Genomic DNA, 17,460 nt, shown 5'->3' on the forward strand with positions numbered 1-17,460 from the left:
TTACTCTTGATCTTCTTTACACTATTGATAAATTTTGATTTAGACATACCTGTTATAATGCTATATCACATCTGTTTGTTCTATTTTTAAAGTCGCATAAACCGGTGTGACAATTTTGTTTCAAACCAGGAAGTTATTCGATAGACAAACAATGCACACGTTAACGGAGAAAATATGGAAAGTTTCCGGAAACTATACTCAAAAATCATTTATATTGCTAGATGATATCCAAATAGTATTTTTTCCTATTTATATGTATAGGTAAACAAATAAATCTCGCTGATATTTACTTGTTTATTATTTCATTGCTGATTATTTTATAACTTAGCTGTTAGATTATAATACTAATGTTGATTTAATATATTGATGCTTACCAGAAAACAACCCTGGATTTCTGGTATTAACAAACAGGGACTCTTCACTGGTATGCTGGACTGGTGAGGTATATTGTTAACAGCAGAAAGTGCAATTTGTTGTTGAATAAAAAAAAAAAAAAAAAAAATAACAGTACTAAAAGATGAAATATATGGGTCAAGTGAAATACCTATCTAATGAGTCACAAAAACAGGGAAGGTGTGTTCGAATAGCTATTTTTTTACTGAAAGTACTTGACGACAGTCTTACAAGTTGGATGATGAAAATGCATATCTTCGAAAAATTCTAATTTTTTGTGTGTGATAACAAGGGTTTATAGTCTTCAACCACTAAAAAAATCTAGTCTGCCCTTCCACGAAATATTTAATTAGATTTTTTTTAAATGTTTATGATTTTTCGAAAATTCCACCTAACAACCGATTAGACAATAGTTTTAAGTTGAATCAATGCAGACAAGATCATTAACTGATGCTCATTAGCTAGTTGATACATTTGTCTTTTAAAATATAACTGACATATAAGGATCGTATTGGTGCAATGTGGATAAATTTATCGGTTTCAAAGAGCAAAATTGGTAGCGCGTCATCGCTACAATGGCTTCCATTTTTACGATTGTGAAAATGAACTGGCGTCATGGGGAGATAATTTTGACGAAGTAGGATCCTGACTGTAATGAAGACCCTACAGAGAATATGTTAGTTTCATCAAATGGTACTTATGCAAACAGCAAAAACAGATGTGGTCAATCCAAAGAATAAGGAAAAGGTGGAGACAGGAATTTTGTTTGACTCAGGATCACAAAGAACTTATACTTCTCAAAGTCTTGCATCAAAGCTGAATCTGAAAGGAGACAAAGAAGAAGAATTGAAACTTGTTACGTTTGGAAGTGAGAAACCTAAAATTGTGAAAACATCATCGACGAATCTTTCGATCAAATTGAATAACGGGAAGAATTTCAACCTTGTAGCGAACATTGTGCCAGTGATTAGTCGATGTGTACATATGAAAAGTCTAGATGCTTCAGCAATGGAATATTTAAAACACTTTGTGAAAGAAGTTGAACTGGCAGATGAATTACCATTTCAGAATGAATCATCGTCCATTGAACTTTTAATTGGAAATGACCATTACCTTGATTTGATTCTTTCGAACAAAGTAGAAATTCGACCAGGATTATATCTTCTAGCTTCAAAACTTGGATGGATTGTAACTGGTAGGACTCGTGAAACATATGAAGAGAAATCAGAGACTGGTTTGCTTATTCTTTCCAACACTAGCTCCTTCGAAATATCGGACATTGAAAACCCAGATCAGTCGATTGTTGTCCAAGCAGGTATATGTGATTTATGGAACCTTGAGTCGATAGGGATTATTGAAAATATGGAGACATCTAGTGACAAGAAAGCTATGGAATATTTCAAAGAAACTTTAAAATTCAAAAATGGAAGATACTATGTTAAATGGCCATGGAAGGAAAATACGCCAGAACTTCCGGACAATCGTGAACTAGCTCCTGGTAGATTGAAGTCATGTGTAGCTCGTATGAGAAAGAAACCTGACCTATTAACAAAGTATGACACTATCATACAAGATCAGATACAGAAAGGTATTGTTGAAGAGGTGAATGAGTTTAGGACTGATGGAAAACATTATATACCCCGTCATGCAGTGATAACCCCTATCATCATTAGTGGTAAAATGTTTGTACAAGATCTATGGAAAAGAAATTTGCAATGGGACGATGAACTGTCTACAGAAGACCTTTCAAAATGGATTAACATCAGTACTGAGCTAGAACGAGTCTCTGAGGTTTTCATTTCTAGATGTGTGTATTTGCATTCAGACTTAAATGATAAAACATGCAAACTTCTGTATTTCTGTGATGCATCTGCCAGAGCTTATTCAGCAGCGGTTTATTCACATCAAACTTGTGGACAATCATCTAGAAGTGATCTCATCTTTTCGAAGTCTAGATTAGCACCAGTGAAGGAGATGAGTATTCCCCGACTGGAACTTATGGCCGTCTTGATTGGTGTTAGGAGTTTAATATTTGTGAAAAGTGAATTAAATATTTCCATTGAGGAAATGTACTTATGGAGTGATTCTCAGTGCGTTCTCAAGTGGATTTCTACTAAGAAAGAACTAAATGTGTTCGTGAAAAGTAGGATAGCTGAAATCAAAGCGCACAAGGATGTCAAAATCATGTATGTCAATACAATGGAGAATCCAGTTGATGTAGCTACAAGAGGAACTACAGCTTCTAAACTTAAAAATGATAGTCTTTGGTGACATGGCCCCAAATGGTTAAATTATGATACACAGAATTGGAAAAATGATTCTTTTGGAGACAATTCGTCTGTGGAAAAAATGTATCAATCTGAGATAAAACGTGAAAAGAGTAGATATAGTACCTTACTTTGTAATCAGATCGAGGAAGAAAACACCACCTTTTGGCATAGACTGCAGAGAGTTTTCGTCTTACACAAAAGTAATACGTGTAACTGCCTGGATCCAAAGATTTGTTTCAAGGATGAAAAAAGACAAATGCAGTACTGGAAAAGTGTTAACATACAAAGAATTGAAAGTTGCCGAAATGAATTGGAAAAAATATATTCAAAGGAAACATTACTTAGATGTTTTGAAGCAATAAACGAGCACAAAAGAAATAATCTACAAAGACAGATTGGGTTGTTCATTTTTCAAGATGGAATTCCGTGTTGTAGAGGAAGACTGGAATATGGAGATATTTCTGAATCTGCTAGACTACCTATTCTTCTTCCCCGTGTGGAGGAACTCACGCGGTTTTTCATTGAAAAGATTTATAAGGAACAACTTCATTGTGGTGTGTCACAGACCTTGAGCAAAGTCAGGCACGGGTTTTGGATACCACAAGGCAGATCAACTGTGAGATAAGTTCTGAGACACTGTTTGATTTGTCATAAGCATGAAGGAGGTCCTTATCGAATGCCTGATATGCCTCCGTTTCCAAAATCAAGGGTTTCACAGTCAACTCATTTTTCTTCAACTGGCTTAGATTATTTAGGACTCTTGATTACAAAGTCAAACGGTGACAACAGCAAAAGGTAGATTTGCCTTTTTACATGTTAAGTTACACGAGCAATACACTTAGAGGTTATCAATGATATGACTACAGAGGAATTCATATATGCATTTCGAAGGTTTATCTCGGCAAGAGGTACCCCGAGTACAATAATAAGTGATAATGCAACTCAATTCAAATTAGGAAGTGAAACATTAAAGTCAGTATGGAATCATGTGATAAAAAGTGAAGATGTTCAAAATTTCACCATGAATAAAGGATTATGTTGGAAATTCATTACAGAATTAGCTCCCTGGATGGGAGATTTTTATGAAAGGTTAGTCGGAGTTGTGAAACGTTCTCTTAGAAAATCTTTGAATAAAAGACTCATAACTGATGTACAGATGAGAACTATTATTAAGGAAATCGAAGCTGTTGTAAATTCCAGACCATTGATTTACGTAGGAGAAGACATCAATTCTAAAATAACGTTGACACCAAGTCATTCTTTAACGTTGAATCCAACCACTGGGATACCAGACGTTGATTTCGATCTTGACGATCAAGATTATTCACCTTTAGAAAGTTCAAAGGAGAAGTTATTAAAAGCTTGGAAAAAAGTACAAAAACTCTTAGATTCATTCTGGAATTTATGGAGAAACGAATACTTACTCAGTTTAAGAGAAAGAACGCAAACAAAGTTGAAGAGTTGCAGAGTCGAGTCATCATTTCTACCACAAATTGGAGATGTTGTGCTTATAAAAGACAATTTACCCAGATCAACATGGAGAATGGGAAAAATAGTGAAACTTATATCAAGTAATGATGGTGAAATTAGGAGTGCAAAAGTACAAGCGTCTACTGGACTAATATCAGGAAGACCATTAAATCTTCTTTATCCTCTAGAATTGGATTGTCATACTGAAAATAAGGAAGTTAAGAAATTTGACAAAGATCAAGTTTCAATTGCTAGACCTAAACGATTAAGTGCAGAAAATTCAAAAAAGAAAATTAAATCGATATTAAAGCAATAAGTACTCAATTCTGAGATGGATTTCTTGGATTTCGTATTATGTGTTTGATTCGTAATTTTCATTTAGAATGAACGTGTTATGTTTATCATTATTACATAATATGATAACAAATTGGAATAATATTATTATAACTGATTGAATTGTGTTTGAAAAGTTTTTCAAGTTTACCTGTGTATTACTATTGTTTAAATTTACCTGTATTGAACTGTGTAGTTCAACGGAGCCTTTAAGTATTCAACGGAGCATTTAAATGTTTAACGGAGTCGTTCCCGCTCGTGTACGTGCAACTCGTGCACTGTTGTTATTTAGATAGTATATATTGAGTCTTCCCAATGAAGTTTTATCAGTTTGAAATCAAAAGAAAGATGGCATACAAATGTGAATTCTGTCCAAAGATATATAAATATAGGAAAAATATGTTGAGACACGTTAAAGAAAAACATGCTAAAACATATGAATATTGGAACTGTCCAGAAGCAGGATGCAGCACACAGTTTATACGTAGAGAATATCTGTTTCGTCATCTCATAAATACGCACAAGATGGAGGAAAGTACAGCAAGAGTTAAGGCTATCAACTCTTCCAGAGGCGATACTCATCGGGAAAGCTACTATTCTGACGTGAGTGATGATGACACCATTCTGGACTTACTGGATGATTTTAGTAAAGTGGACGATACTGGTAATCATTTTGATGTTGATGATTTTTTATCCACAGTAGACGAAAACAATAATATAGAAGACAAATGTGATGATGATTCTATAAATTCAGAGATGGTAGACATCCAAGATGATTCTATAAGTTTAGAGATGGTAGACAACCAGAGCGAAAGTGATGATATTATTATAATAAGTGATGTTGAAGAAAATACAAAAAACAGAATAGAACATTTTATTGGGTCGACAAAAGAACAAACTGTAATTTTAACTTTTAAAAGAACCATTATTACTGTAAGTGGATGTGAATATGTTATGAATAGGGACTTTATATGGGATTGTTATGAAGAGACAATTAGAGCACTTTCTTTGGTCGGGAGTGTTAGGAATCTCCAACTCCTCTGACTTTACCTGTAACTCCGTTTGAATATAATGTAATTTAACTCCGTTAATTGTTTAATGACTCCTGTAATTGTATGTTTTCTTTGTTATTAACTCATTATAAAATCGTGCAACGGAGATAACGGAGATATATTTTATATATAAACAAGAACATTGATAATATTAAGGAGATGTTAACAAATAATAAAATGCTGTAACATGATACAAATGGATTATTAAAGGATATATTATTATAGTTTGTGTTTTATTCTAATGTTAGTGTAACGAATACTTCACAACAGACACAGATATTTCATAAATAAACCATACGCGTCCTGTCGGACCATATGATTATTAAACTCGTTTGGTTATCAACGGTCCAGACCATATCAGTATTTAGACCATATGGGTATGTTTTCGGATGAAATTAAGCTTCCTTCACAGGATACACAGATCATTTTTTGAACCGACTACGGCAAAAGTAGTTAACTGAATGTCTCAATATTGTCTTCGACTAGTAGACTTAATTAAAAGAGTCTTGCTGCTGTCGACCACCCGTCCGTAGAGCCACATTTCTTCTTATATCTTCATATTTCAATTTATTGCACGTAATTTTGCTCCTGAGTATACGATCTTACTGTTATTGTATTCTAATTTTATTGAAATTTTGATTTAATAAAAACTAATTTAAACAACAAAGTAATTGAAAAAAACAAGAGAACTGCGAGCTACGGCTCACTTATGATACCCTCGCCCAAATATTTCGGTAAACAGGAAATTGTCAAGAGATGTATCTGAAAACGCGCCACAAGGTAAGGCTGATAAATATAAACCCTGAAACCAAATTTCGAAAATTCTTGTATTGTAGTCCCTACGAAAAAGGTGACGAAAATTTCAACTTGGCTTTCATGTGTTAGATGAAACAAGTGCTCGTTAAGCAGGAAGTTGTTGAGTGGTGAATCTAAAAATGCATCACACGGTATAGCTGACTTATATAAACCCTGAAACAAAATTTCAGAAATCCGTGTCATGTAGTTCGTTAGTAAAATGCGACGAAAACAACGATAATCTTAAGCTTATGATTGAATAAGTCAAATTTCATTTTTAGACAATCTTTAAGTTACGCCACACCTATTTGACATTCATCATCATGCAGTAAATAATCGGACTATACGAGAAAATACACACAAAGTCATGACCATACGCGTATGGTCCAAATACTTATATGTCTGAAATGTCTACATTGTACAAAGCTGCATAGGAACATAATATTTAAGATAATAGTTTCAGTTTTGATCCATTTTGAAACTCTAAGTACTAAATATTTTACAACCTACGTGCACTAAAACTTAATGAATATAGCCCACACACTAATACGTTGTTTTGCAATATGGTTCTCAAAAATCTTTATATAATCTATCAAAACAGATGTCTTTAGGAATACAAAGATTTGACATTACTTAAAGCACTAATGACAGCCGTGGGATTCTACATTCACTTCTTAAAAAATGGAATGATTTATTACGAATATTGTTACTTTTTTTTTCTCGAAGCATTCAAATTCGTATCTATTTTGAAATGCCATGGTAAACCACGTGAAAATATATGAGGAAATTCTGTATTTAGTAATTCATTTCATAAGAACAGATTAATAACACGTCTGTATCCTATATTTAATGATGGCCTTGAGACACGAAATTCTTTGATTTCTCAACGTCAAAGTAAACAGACCTAATTTAATGTCAATATCAACTGACTTTATTTCATTGTCAATATCAACATCATCTTATTTCGACGTAAATATTAATACAAATTTTTTGATAATTTAATGTAGTTTAAATGGGATAAACAACCACGAAATATAACGATTTTCAATGTCTATGTAAGCCGATCGTATTACAACGCCAATTTAAACAGACCTTATTACAACGTCAGTATCAATAAACCTTATTAAAATCTCCGTATCAATGGACTTTTTTACAACATCAATATGAAACAGACCTTAATACAACGTCAGTATCAATTGACTTCATTACAACGTCAATATCAACAGACCTTATTACAACGTCAATATCAACATACCTTATTACAAGGTCAATATCAAACATACCCGATTTGTTGGTCACTATCAACAGACATTAATACAATGTCAATATCAATAGACCTTATTACTACGTCAATATCAACAGACCTTATTACAACGTCAATATCAATTATACCCGATTTTAACGCCACTATAAAAAAAAAAGTAAAGAAAAAAAATACTGAATTCCGATGAAAATTCAAAACGAAAATTTCCTAATAAAATGGCAAAATCAAATAATAAAACACATCAAACGAATGGACAACAACTGTCATATTCCTGAATTGGTACAGGCATTCACATGTAGAAAATGGTGGATTGGAACCTCTCCTTGTATGACAGTCACATCAAATTCCATTATATTTACAAGATGCCTGAACAAAACAGACCTTATTACAACGTTAACATCAACAAATATAAAGTAAGAAGATGTGGTATGATTGCCAATGAGACAAACTTTATTACACCGTCAATATCAACAGACATTATTACAACGTCAATGTCAATGGAGCTTATGATAAACGTAAATATCAACAAAACTTATTCGAACGTCAATATCAACAGACCTTATTACAACGTCAATATCAAACAGACCTTATAACAATGTCAATATAAACAAACCTTATTACAACGTCAATATCAATGTACCTTATTACAACGTCCATATCAATAGACCTTATTACTACGTCAATATTAATGGACTGTATTACAAAGTCAATATCAATGGACCTTATAACAACGTCAACATCAATGGACCTTATTCCAAGGTCAATATCAAACAGACCTTATTACAACGTCAATATCAAACAGATCTTATTACAACGTCAATATAAACAAACCTTATTACAACGTCAATATCAACAAACTTTATTTCAACGTCAATATCAATAGACCTTATTACAACGTCAATATCAAACAGACCTTATTACAACGTCAATATAAACAAACCTTATTACAACGTCAATATCAACAAACTTTATTTCAACGTCAATATCAATAGACCTTATTACAACGTCAATATCAAACAGACCTGATTACAACGTCAATATCAATGGACCTTATTACAACGTCAATATCAACAGAACTTATTACAGCATCGATATTTATCTATACTTTTTTACAACGTCAATATCAAACAGACCTTATTACAACGTCAATATCAACAAACCTTATTTCAAAGTCAATATCAATAGACCTTATTACAATGTCAATATTAACGGACCTGATTACAACGTCAATATCAAACAGACTTTATAACAGCGTCAATATCAACAGAACATATTACTAGGTCAATATCAAGAGACCTTATTACAACGTCAGTATTATACAGACCTTATTACAACGTCAATATCAACAGACCTTATAACAAGGTCAATATCAAAACGAACCTTTTAACAACGTCAAGATAAACAAACCTTATTACAACGTCAATATCATTGTACCTTATTACAACGTCAATATCAATAGACCTTATTACAACGTCAATATTAACAGACCTTATAACAACGTCAATATCAATGGACCTTATTACAACGTCAATATAAACAAACCTTATTACAACGTCAATATCAACAGACCTTATTACAACGTCAATATCAAACAGACCTTTTAACAACGTCAAGATAAACAAACCTAATAACAACGTCAATATCATTGTACCTTATAACAACGTCGATATCAATGGACCTTATTACAACGTCAATATTAACGAACCTTATAACAACGTCAATATCAATGGACCTTATTACAACGTCAATATCAACAGACCTTAAAACAGCTTAAATATCAACAGACCTTATTACAACATCAATATCAACAAACATTATTACAACGTCAATATCAACAGACCTTATTACAACGTAAATATCAACAGACCTTATTACAGCTTCAATATCAACAAACCTTATTACAGTTTCAATATCAACAAACTTTATTACAACGTCAATATCAAACAGACCTTATTACAACGTCATTATAAACAAACCTTATTACAACGTCAATATCAAGACCAAATGACAACGTCAACATCAACAGACCTTATTACATATCAAACAGACCTTATTACAACATCAATATCAATGAACCTTAATACAACATCAATATCAACAGACCTCATTACAACGTCAATATCAACATACCTTATTACAACGTCAATATCAATCAAACCTTATTACAACGTCAATTTCAATGGATCTTATTCCAAGGTCAATATCAAACAGACCTTATTACAACGTCAATATCAAACAGACCTTATTACAACGTCAATATCAAACAGACTTTATTACAACGTCAATATAAACAAACCTAATTACAACGTCAATATCAACAAACCTTATTACAACGTCAATATCAAACAGACCTTAGTACAACGGCAATATCAACAGACATTATTCCAAGGTCAATATCAACAGACCTTATTGCAAGGTCACTATCAAAAAGACCTTATTACAACGTCAATATCAAACAGACCTTATTACAACGTCAATATAAACAAACCTTATTACATCAATATAAACAAACCTTATTACAACGTCAATATAAACAAACCTTATTACAACGTCAATATCAAACAGACCGTATTACAACGTCAATATAAACAAACCTTATTACAACGTCAATATAAACAAAACTTATCACAACGTCAATAAAAACTAGTGTTGTCAAATAGTACACGTTTGCCTAACCGGTTACTCGTATAATCGTTCGACCGATTAACCGGTTAACCGGTAGTTGAAGGCCTTATCAATAATATACCCTTCAATTAGATATAAGAAGATGTGGTATGAGTGTCAATGTGACTACCTTCCATCCAAGTCATACAGTTACGTTTTTATAATACGATGAATTGGAGTTTGTCCTTTGGTATAATAAGGCTTGACTGTGAAGATTCCTATCGAAGTTTGACTTTTAATAATCAAATACACGGTATAAACTATGGCGTTTGTACAACTTCAGATTGAAAAATAAAATATACGTCTTGATCTCGTACGTAGAATTGAAAATGTCTGAAACCGATGATTCTTTGCTTTCTCTAGTTGTCTCCGAAAATAATGTGGAGTTTAATTTAAATTGATTAATCCTGATATTCGTACCATCAAGTATACATTAATTACATTCACGTTGCCTTTTTACAGTTTTTGAGTTAGCTTTTCGTTAATTGACAAAGACTTGCACGACGGAGATTGCACATTTAAGATGTAGGTCTACACAATATTAGATCAAAAATGAAATAAGGAAGTAAATCGTAAAATTTATTCGTATTACTAATTGAAAGTTATTGTTAAAAAAACATGTAACTAATTATGTTTTCTTAAGATCTTGCCCCGAGCTAAGAGATAAGTTCTAATTAATTCTATATTTTTGGATTAACAATAGCAATCAATATTCTGGACAATTGATCGGTCAAATTAATTTCCACGGCGACAATTTTTAGAGAAAACATAACTATTTAATGTTTCAATACAAATTTATATCAAATTTATTAAAATTGAAAAAAAGTTCGGTTAACCGGTTAGCGTTTTTAGTATTCGGTATTCGGTCGTTCGAACGGTTAACCGGTTAACCGGTTAATCGTTGACAACACTAATAAAAACAAACCTTATTACAACATCAATATCAACAAACCTTATTACAACGTCAATATAAACAAACCTTATTACAACGTCAATAAAAACAAACCTTATTACAACGTCAATAAAAACAAACCTTATTACAACGTCAATATAAACAAACCTTATTACAACGTCAATATCAACATACCTTATTACAACGTCAATATCAATCAAACCTTATTACAACGTCAATAAAAACAAACCTTATTACAACATCAATAACAACAGACATTATCACAACGTCAATATCAACAAACCTTATGACAACGTCAATATCAAACAGATCTTAGTACAACGGCAATATCAACAAACATTATAACAACGTAAATATCAAACAGACCTTATTACAACGTCAATATCAATAATCGTAATCCAAGGTCGATATCAACATCTTTTTACAACGTGTATATCAACAGACATTATTATAACGTCAATGTCAACAAACCTTATTAGAACGTCAAGAACGAGAGTACGGAGTGAAATCGCCGGAATAGAACAGCAAACTTGTTTGAGCAATGCATACTTACACCTTATTTCAAGAAAAGTAGACAAAATTAAAATCACAAAAACTCGGAGGAAAGTCAAACACATCAAACGAATGGAAAACAACTGTCATATTCCTGACTTGGTACAGGCATTTTTAAATGTAGAAAATGACGCCTGGCGTATATATCAAATTTGAATCCATGTATCTATGATGAGTTTATTTGCAACCACTGGGTCGATGCCACTGCTGGTGGAGATTTATTTCCCCGAGGATATCACCAGCCCAGTAGTCAGCACTTCTGTGTTGACTTGAGTTATCATTGATATGTTCATAATTATAAATTAACTGTTAACAAAACTCCCAATCTTTGCAATACTAAGGCTTTTCTACCTCAGGATTAGATTACATCAGCTGTATTTGGCAAAACTTTTATGAATTTTCGGTCCTCAATGCTATTCAACTTCGTATTTTATTTGGCCTTTTAAACATTTTTGATTCGAGCGTCACTGGTGAGTCTTTTGAAGACGAAACGGGCGTCTGGCGTATATATAAAATTTGAATCCATGTATCTATGATGAGTTTATTTACAAGAGATAACGACAAATAAAACATAATATAATGACTGTTGATCAGATTGATGTACTGTAAACTAACTTATTTTCGCGGACACTTTATTTCGCGTTCTACCCTTTCTTGGCCACTTCGCGGCTATTTTATTTCGCGCTTTTCTTATTTACTTGAAGGAAAGATCTAAGACGATTTATATTCGCGTTATTTTTCTACTCGCGAAAGTCGCGAAAATAAATAGCTCGCGAAAATAAGTTGGTTTACAGTATTTTATTTTCCTAGCAAGCAATTCACACAATTTGATTTCTATTTGTTTCCAAAGCGAAAGAAGAACGCTATATTAGAATTACAGATAAAGGCAATTTGAAACAGAGTTATGCATAAATAATTCTAGTTATAATTCAAGACATTCTTAGGAAAATTCATAATGTTTTATACTACATTAAAGGAGGGCATCTTAAAGTTAGACCCGCGTAATCAATTTAGAATTATCTTTATATTGTTCCACTCGATTTAGAACTATCTTTAAATTGTTTCATTCGATTTAGAATTATCTTTATATGTTTCACTCGATTTAAAATTATAGCTGTCGGTCCTCTGACAGCGACGCTTTATCATAGTTTGACAACTGATCAAGACATTAATACTAGACTATACTCATTTCTATAAGATGGGCCAATGGATTTTTTCTTGATTCTAAGTGGTATGTAACATTAACATCTCATTTCTGTTTCTTCCTTGCTATGGTTTCTATGTACTGACCATTTCTCTTTTGTGTGGAGGGCGCATTGTTTGTTTCAAATCAATTCTTTAATTGAAAAAAAATGTTTCAGAGCGAAAGATAAAAAATATAGTTCTTTTTATTAAAAATTAGAGAAAACCTAAATGCAGTATTGCGTTTTCTAGAAAAATTTTTACACAAATATAAGAGATATGGTATGATTGCCAAAGATATAGATATCCACTATGATGCAAATTAAGTGGATAAAAGCAAGTATAAGCAACTGTTCGGCCTTCAACACTGAGAAAACCACATACCGTACAGTATTAATCAACATCATTTACGGCCAAATAGATTGTTTCATTTATTGTATTAAAATGCCTTTATCATTAACATGTATTGGCGAATAGCATTTCTGCAAGTGTGTATGACTATCAAAACACCTTCATCGGCAATATGTAGAGTCGATTAACATTAAAGTTTTATGGGAAAGGGGGAACGTCACTAGGAATATATACTTACAGCATAAATAAAATATAGCCCGTTAACGTCAAGGCCTGAACAGTCAGTGGAAAGCTGTCGACTGTGGGATTATTCACTAAGTACCTCTCCACTGATTGTATACATCCAATAATATGGGGGACAATCAGCAAGTAAGCAGAGTTGGGAGAAGCTTACCAAACAAGAGACAGAACACCAAAGACTATATCATTAACATCCAGAGAGCACTAATGAGTAAGCTCGAGGCAACTAAAAGAGAGGCCCACCTTGAATTTAAAACCACAGGAGGTGGACTGGTCAAAAATGTCGATGCTGCTACTTTCGAGCTCATAAGACAAGCAACCGCAATCTACTACAGCAGAATGACAGAAGAAAATATCCTAATCCAAGAAGAGAAAGATAAACTAAACAACATAATTGTACAACACAGCTATACGTACAGCAACAATGATTATTGTTATACTGTTAACTTCTACAATACCAAGAGCAAGATATTGATAAGAGGGAAATAACAAAAAACATTTTGTTGATGTGGACCTTATAGAAATAAGACAGATGGCACAAAATGCTAAATGTGGCAATTCCAAGGTCAACTTAGCCCACCAGAACAATTTCATGAGAGAACGACTGGAACAGTCACTTGGATCCAAAACCAAACCAGTCACATGCGATAGAAACGTAAACCCTGGCATTGAATGCATAAAATGCAAAAAGAATTGTAGAACACGTAGCGCTTATTGTACAACAGGAAAGCACTGGGTCTATTACAAATGCCAAAAGATGACATCCCAGGAAATAGTGGAGATAGAATTAGAGGAGGAGAAAGATGACAACTATACATGCAAGTTATGCAATGAAAATAGAGCTATTGAGGGAGAAGAAAATAACACTCAAACCGTCCAAACATCAAGACCAACTAACGGTCATTATGAGCAGCTCGCTCTACCAACCTGTAGTAACAAATCTTGAAGTATACTGGCAGTCGCAGGTGCTGTAAGAGAGGAAGAGGTATATGAAGCCGAAACATGTGGAATTTGTGAAAATACAATACAAGATACTGCTGACTCCTGTGAGATTTGCCAAAACATAGCCCATTCATCCTGTTTAGTATGTAACGATGGTCAAACAAGCTGCTTCCCATGTATAGATCAGCATAGCCCAGGTTAACAGCAATATATGTGAACATCAAACCTATGTCAAACTGGTAGAAATACATAAATAACAGCAGACGAATATAACTGGAAAGCCACAATCCGAACCAGCAAATCAGCAGAGGCTAACCCAAAGACAAGATCGTGTCCATCAGATGTACACATAGATGCTCCTGCTACGAAAGCCCCAAAAAGAAAACAATACCAAACAGATACATAAACGAAAGACATGAGACAAAGCGCTCAAACTGAGAAAAGCTGAAGAGCAACCCAAAATCAGGATAAAAAAAACTCTAAAAGAAGATCAGGCAAAAGCGATACAGCTTGAAACAAGAGTTCAATACTTAGAACTCGCAGCTTCGAATTTGAATCGTTGGTAACAAACATGAGACGGCGCCTGGGGGAATTGCAAGGAAATGGTAGCACAACTGACCATAAGCAGCAACCTAGAGAAGAACAGCCCGGTCTCTTTAAACAAATGCAGAAGAAGCTGAATAACAGAATGATGACTATACATGAAAAACTAGAATCAATGGTGATAGACCAGTTAGAAAAGCAAATTGACGACATAGCAACGGGCCTATGGAGCACTGATAACATCACTACAAATGCAAAACAGTATGAGAAAGCATGCGAAGGTGATCCCAGTAATTACCACCATCACAACAACAATCATGAGAATCCTAAAGACGAGACAGCATCCAACTCATACGCAATGAACCTCGAAATGAAAGACCACATCATGGATGCAAACATACATCTCCAAGTACGGCATATGCAACAATCCAAAACCAAAAATGGCAACAATATTAAAAAATCCAACATTTACCAACCAACATATCCAATCACAACCTGGATATCTTATGTTAACCGGAATGCCATTAATATGTAACAACGTACAGCAAAGTGCTCCACTAGCGAGCACCATCCCACTTAGAGTCTCACACCAGACAATAGAAGACAAATTGCCACCCTACAACCCAGAGCAACACACACCTGATAGAAGACACGTAACAGTTAAAGATCGAAGGTACGCTGGACACCACGTCCACAAACACAACAACACTCCAAACAACAACTAGGGTATTCATGATAGCCTCAATAGACCCAGACAGACTACAACGAGCTCTAATCAATAGCCCCTCAACAAAACCAGAACCCACAACCAGCATTTGTTATGCCAACCAAGCCAGCAAAAATCAGAAGTTAGCAAAAACAGCAGGAAAAAAAGACGTACCATTTCTGAAAAGCATATCAGTCAACTGTATTATAAAACTCAAAATCAAACACATATACGCCTTGCACGACCTAATCGAAAATAACGACATACTTTTGCTTAGGGCACACTGGCTGTTTCATGCACAATTACATCATCTACAAAAAAATCGGCAAATGTACCAACTATGCTGCAAAAGGTTGTGATGAATATGACCCAATACAACCAATATTTCTACCAAAAGGACGTGGAGGGGTTGCTTTTATATGGAAAAACGAAGTAGACAGTAAAGTCAGACCATTGGACGACGGTAAAGAGAGGATCAAATGTGTGGAAATATCAGGAAAGGATAAATAATAACTACTCTTACTATCGGTCCAACGATTTACAGAAAAGAGCGACGATTTACAGAAAAGAACCGAAAAGGACCAAAAAGAACCGAAAAGGACCGAAACGAACCGAAAAGAGGATTTGTATTTATTAAATAAAGTTAAAACCATGCATATATACACGGATTTTTTTTATATTGTTAACAATTCTTCGTAATAATAATTCAATATTTAGATTGTGCATTTATAGGGATATGTGAATTTAATAAAAAAGAAACAATATAACTTGGTTTTTTTTAGTAATATTTTTTTAATATATGTATGCTATAATAATTATCATTTATTTTTCATCAAGGATTTTAATCTTATCATTTAAATATTTGTTTTTATAGATATGATAAGGTGTGAAAATTTCCTTCGATTACAAAAAAAAATCGATATCCTTTTCGGTTATTTTTGGTCCTTTTCGGTCCTTTTCGGTTCTTTTTGGTCCTTTTCGGTTCTATTCTGTAAATCGTCGCTTTTTCTGTAGGGGTAAATTAAGTAAATAAATATACGTCATCAGGGACCGCCTATTTAGGGGAGAGCTTTCTGTATAACACTGAAGGCATATGCTCTTCTGATTGGTAGATAATGTTTGTAATAAATATTTTTTGGCAGATGGACCAAAACTAGAGTTGAAAAAATAAAAAAAAAATGCTGAATGTACTAAATTTTTTTACTACAGGGTTGAAAAGTAATGGGGGTCAGTATAGGAATTCAGTGCGAATCTACATTGTTTGTAAAAAAGCCTATGTGAATGCCCAAAAATGCCGCATGACCCTATGTTTTATTAGTGCAAAAGATAGGGCTACATTTGTACTTTCATGAATGTTATATGAAAGTTTTCAATTTCTAAAGGTAAATCAGGTATCAATTTAATTCCATACATAGATTAACATTAAAGTCAATGGCAGATTTTTTACTGAATTTACCCCTGTAAGTCGTCGAAACCTTACTATCAGCGTATTTTCCAGGAGGGAGAAACAGTATAGAATATATGAATAATATATATATATAGATGAAGAATATATGGATACCACTGACCAACTAAATGAGATCATAATAAAATACCAAGATACGCATGAAATTGTAATTGGCGAAGACCTCAATGAAGATTTGGGAAATGAAGAAAGACAAAACAAGCGGGAAAAGTACGTACAACAACTCATCGCAGACTATAGTCTAGGCTACGAGAATACTGGGAGGACATTTATTAAGACAGATGGCCAAGAATGTTCTGAACTTGACTACTTCCTACATAAGTCC

At 33.5% G+C, this 17,460-nt stretch overlaps 2 protein-coding genes across 2 annotated transcripts; both read left to right on the forward strand.

Moving 5' to 3' along the window:
* Positions 1–1,083: 1,083 nt before the first annotated feature.
* On the forward strand, positions 1,084–2,664 carry LOC139506380 (uncharacterized). The gene has a single exon (XM_071295447.1). It carries the CDS (start codon positions 1,084–1,086, stop codon positions 2,662–2,664), a length of 1,581 nt encoding a protein of 526 aa, XP_071151548.1.
* Positions 2,665–3,519: 855 nt separating this feature from the next.
* On the forward strand, positions 3,520–4,449 carry LOC139506397 (uncharacterized). Its single transcript, XM_071295452.1, has one exon. It carries the CDS (start codon positions 3,520–3,522, stop codon positions 4,447–4,449), a length of 930 nt encoding a protein of 309 aa, XP_071151553.1.
* The last annotated feature ends 13,011 nt before the right edge of the window (positions 4,450–17,460 follow it).

Source organism: Mytilus edulis, chromosome 1 (genome assembly GCF_963676685.1).
Source record: "Mytilus edulis chromosome 1, xbMytEdul2.2, whole genome shotgun sequence".
NCBI lineage: Eukaryota > Metazoa > Mollusca > Bivalvia > Mytilida > Mytilidae > Mytilus > Mytilus edulis.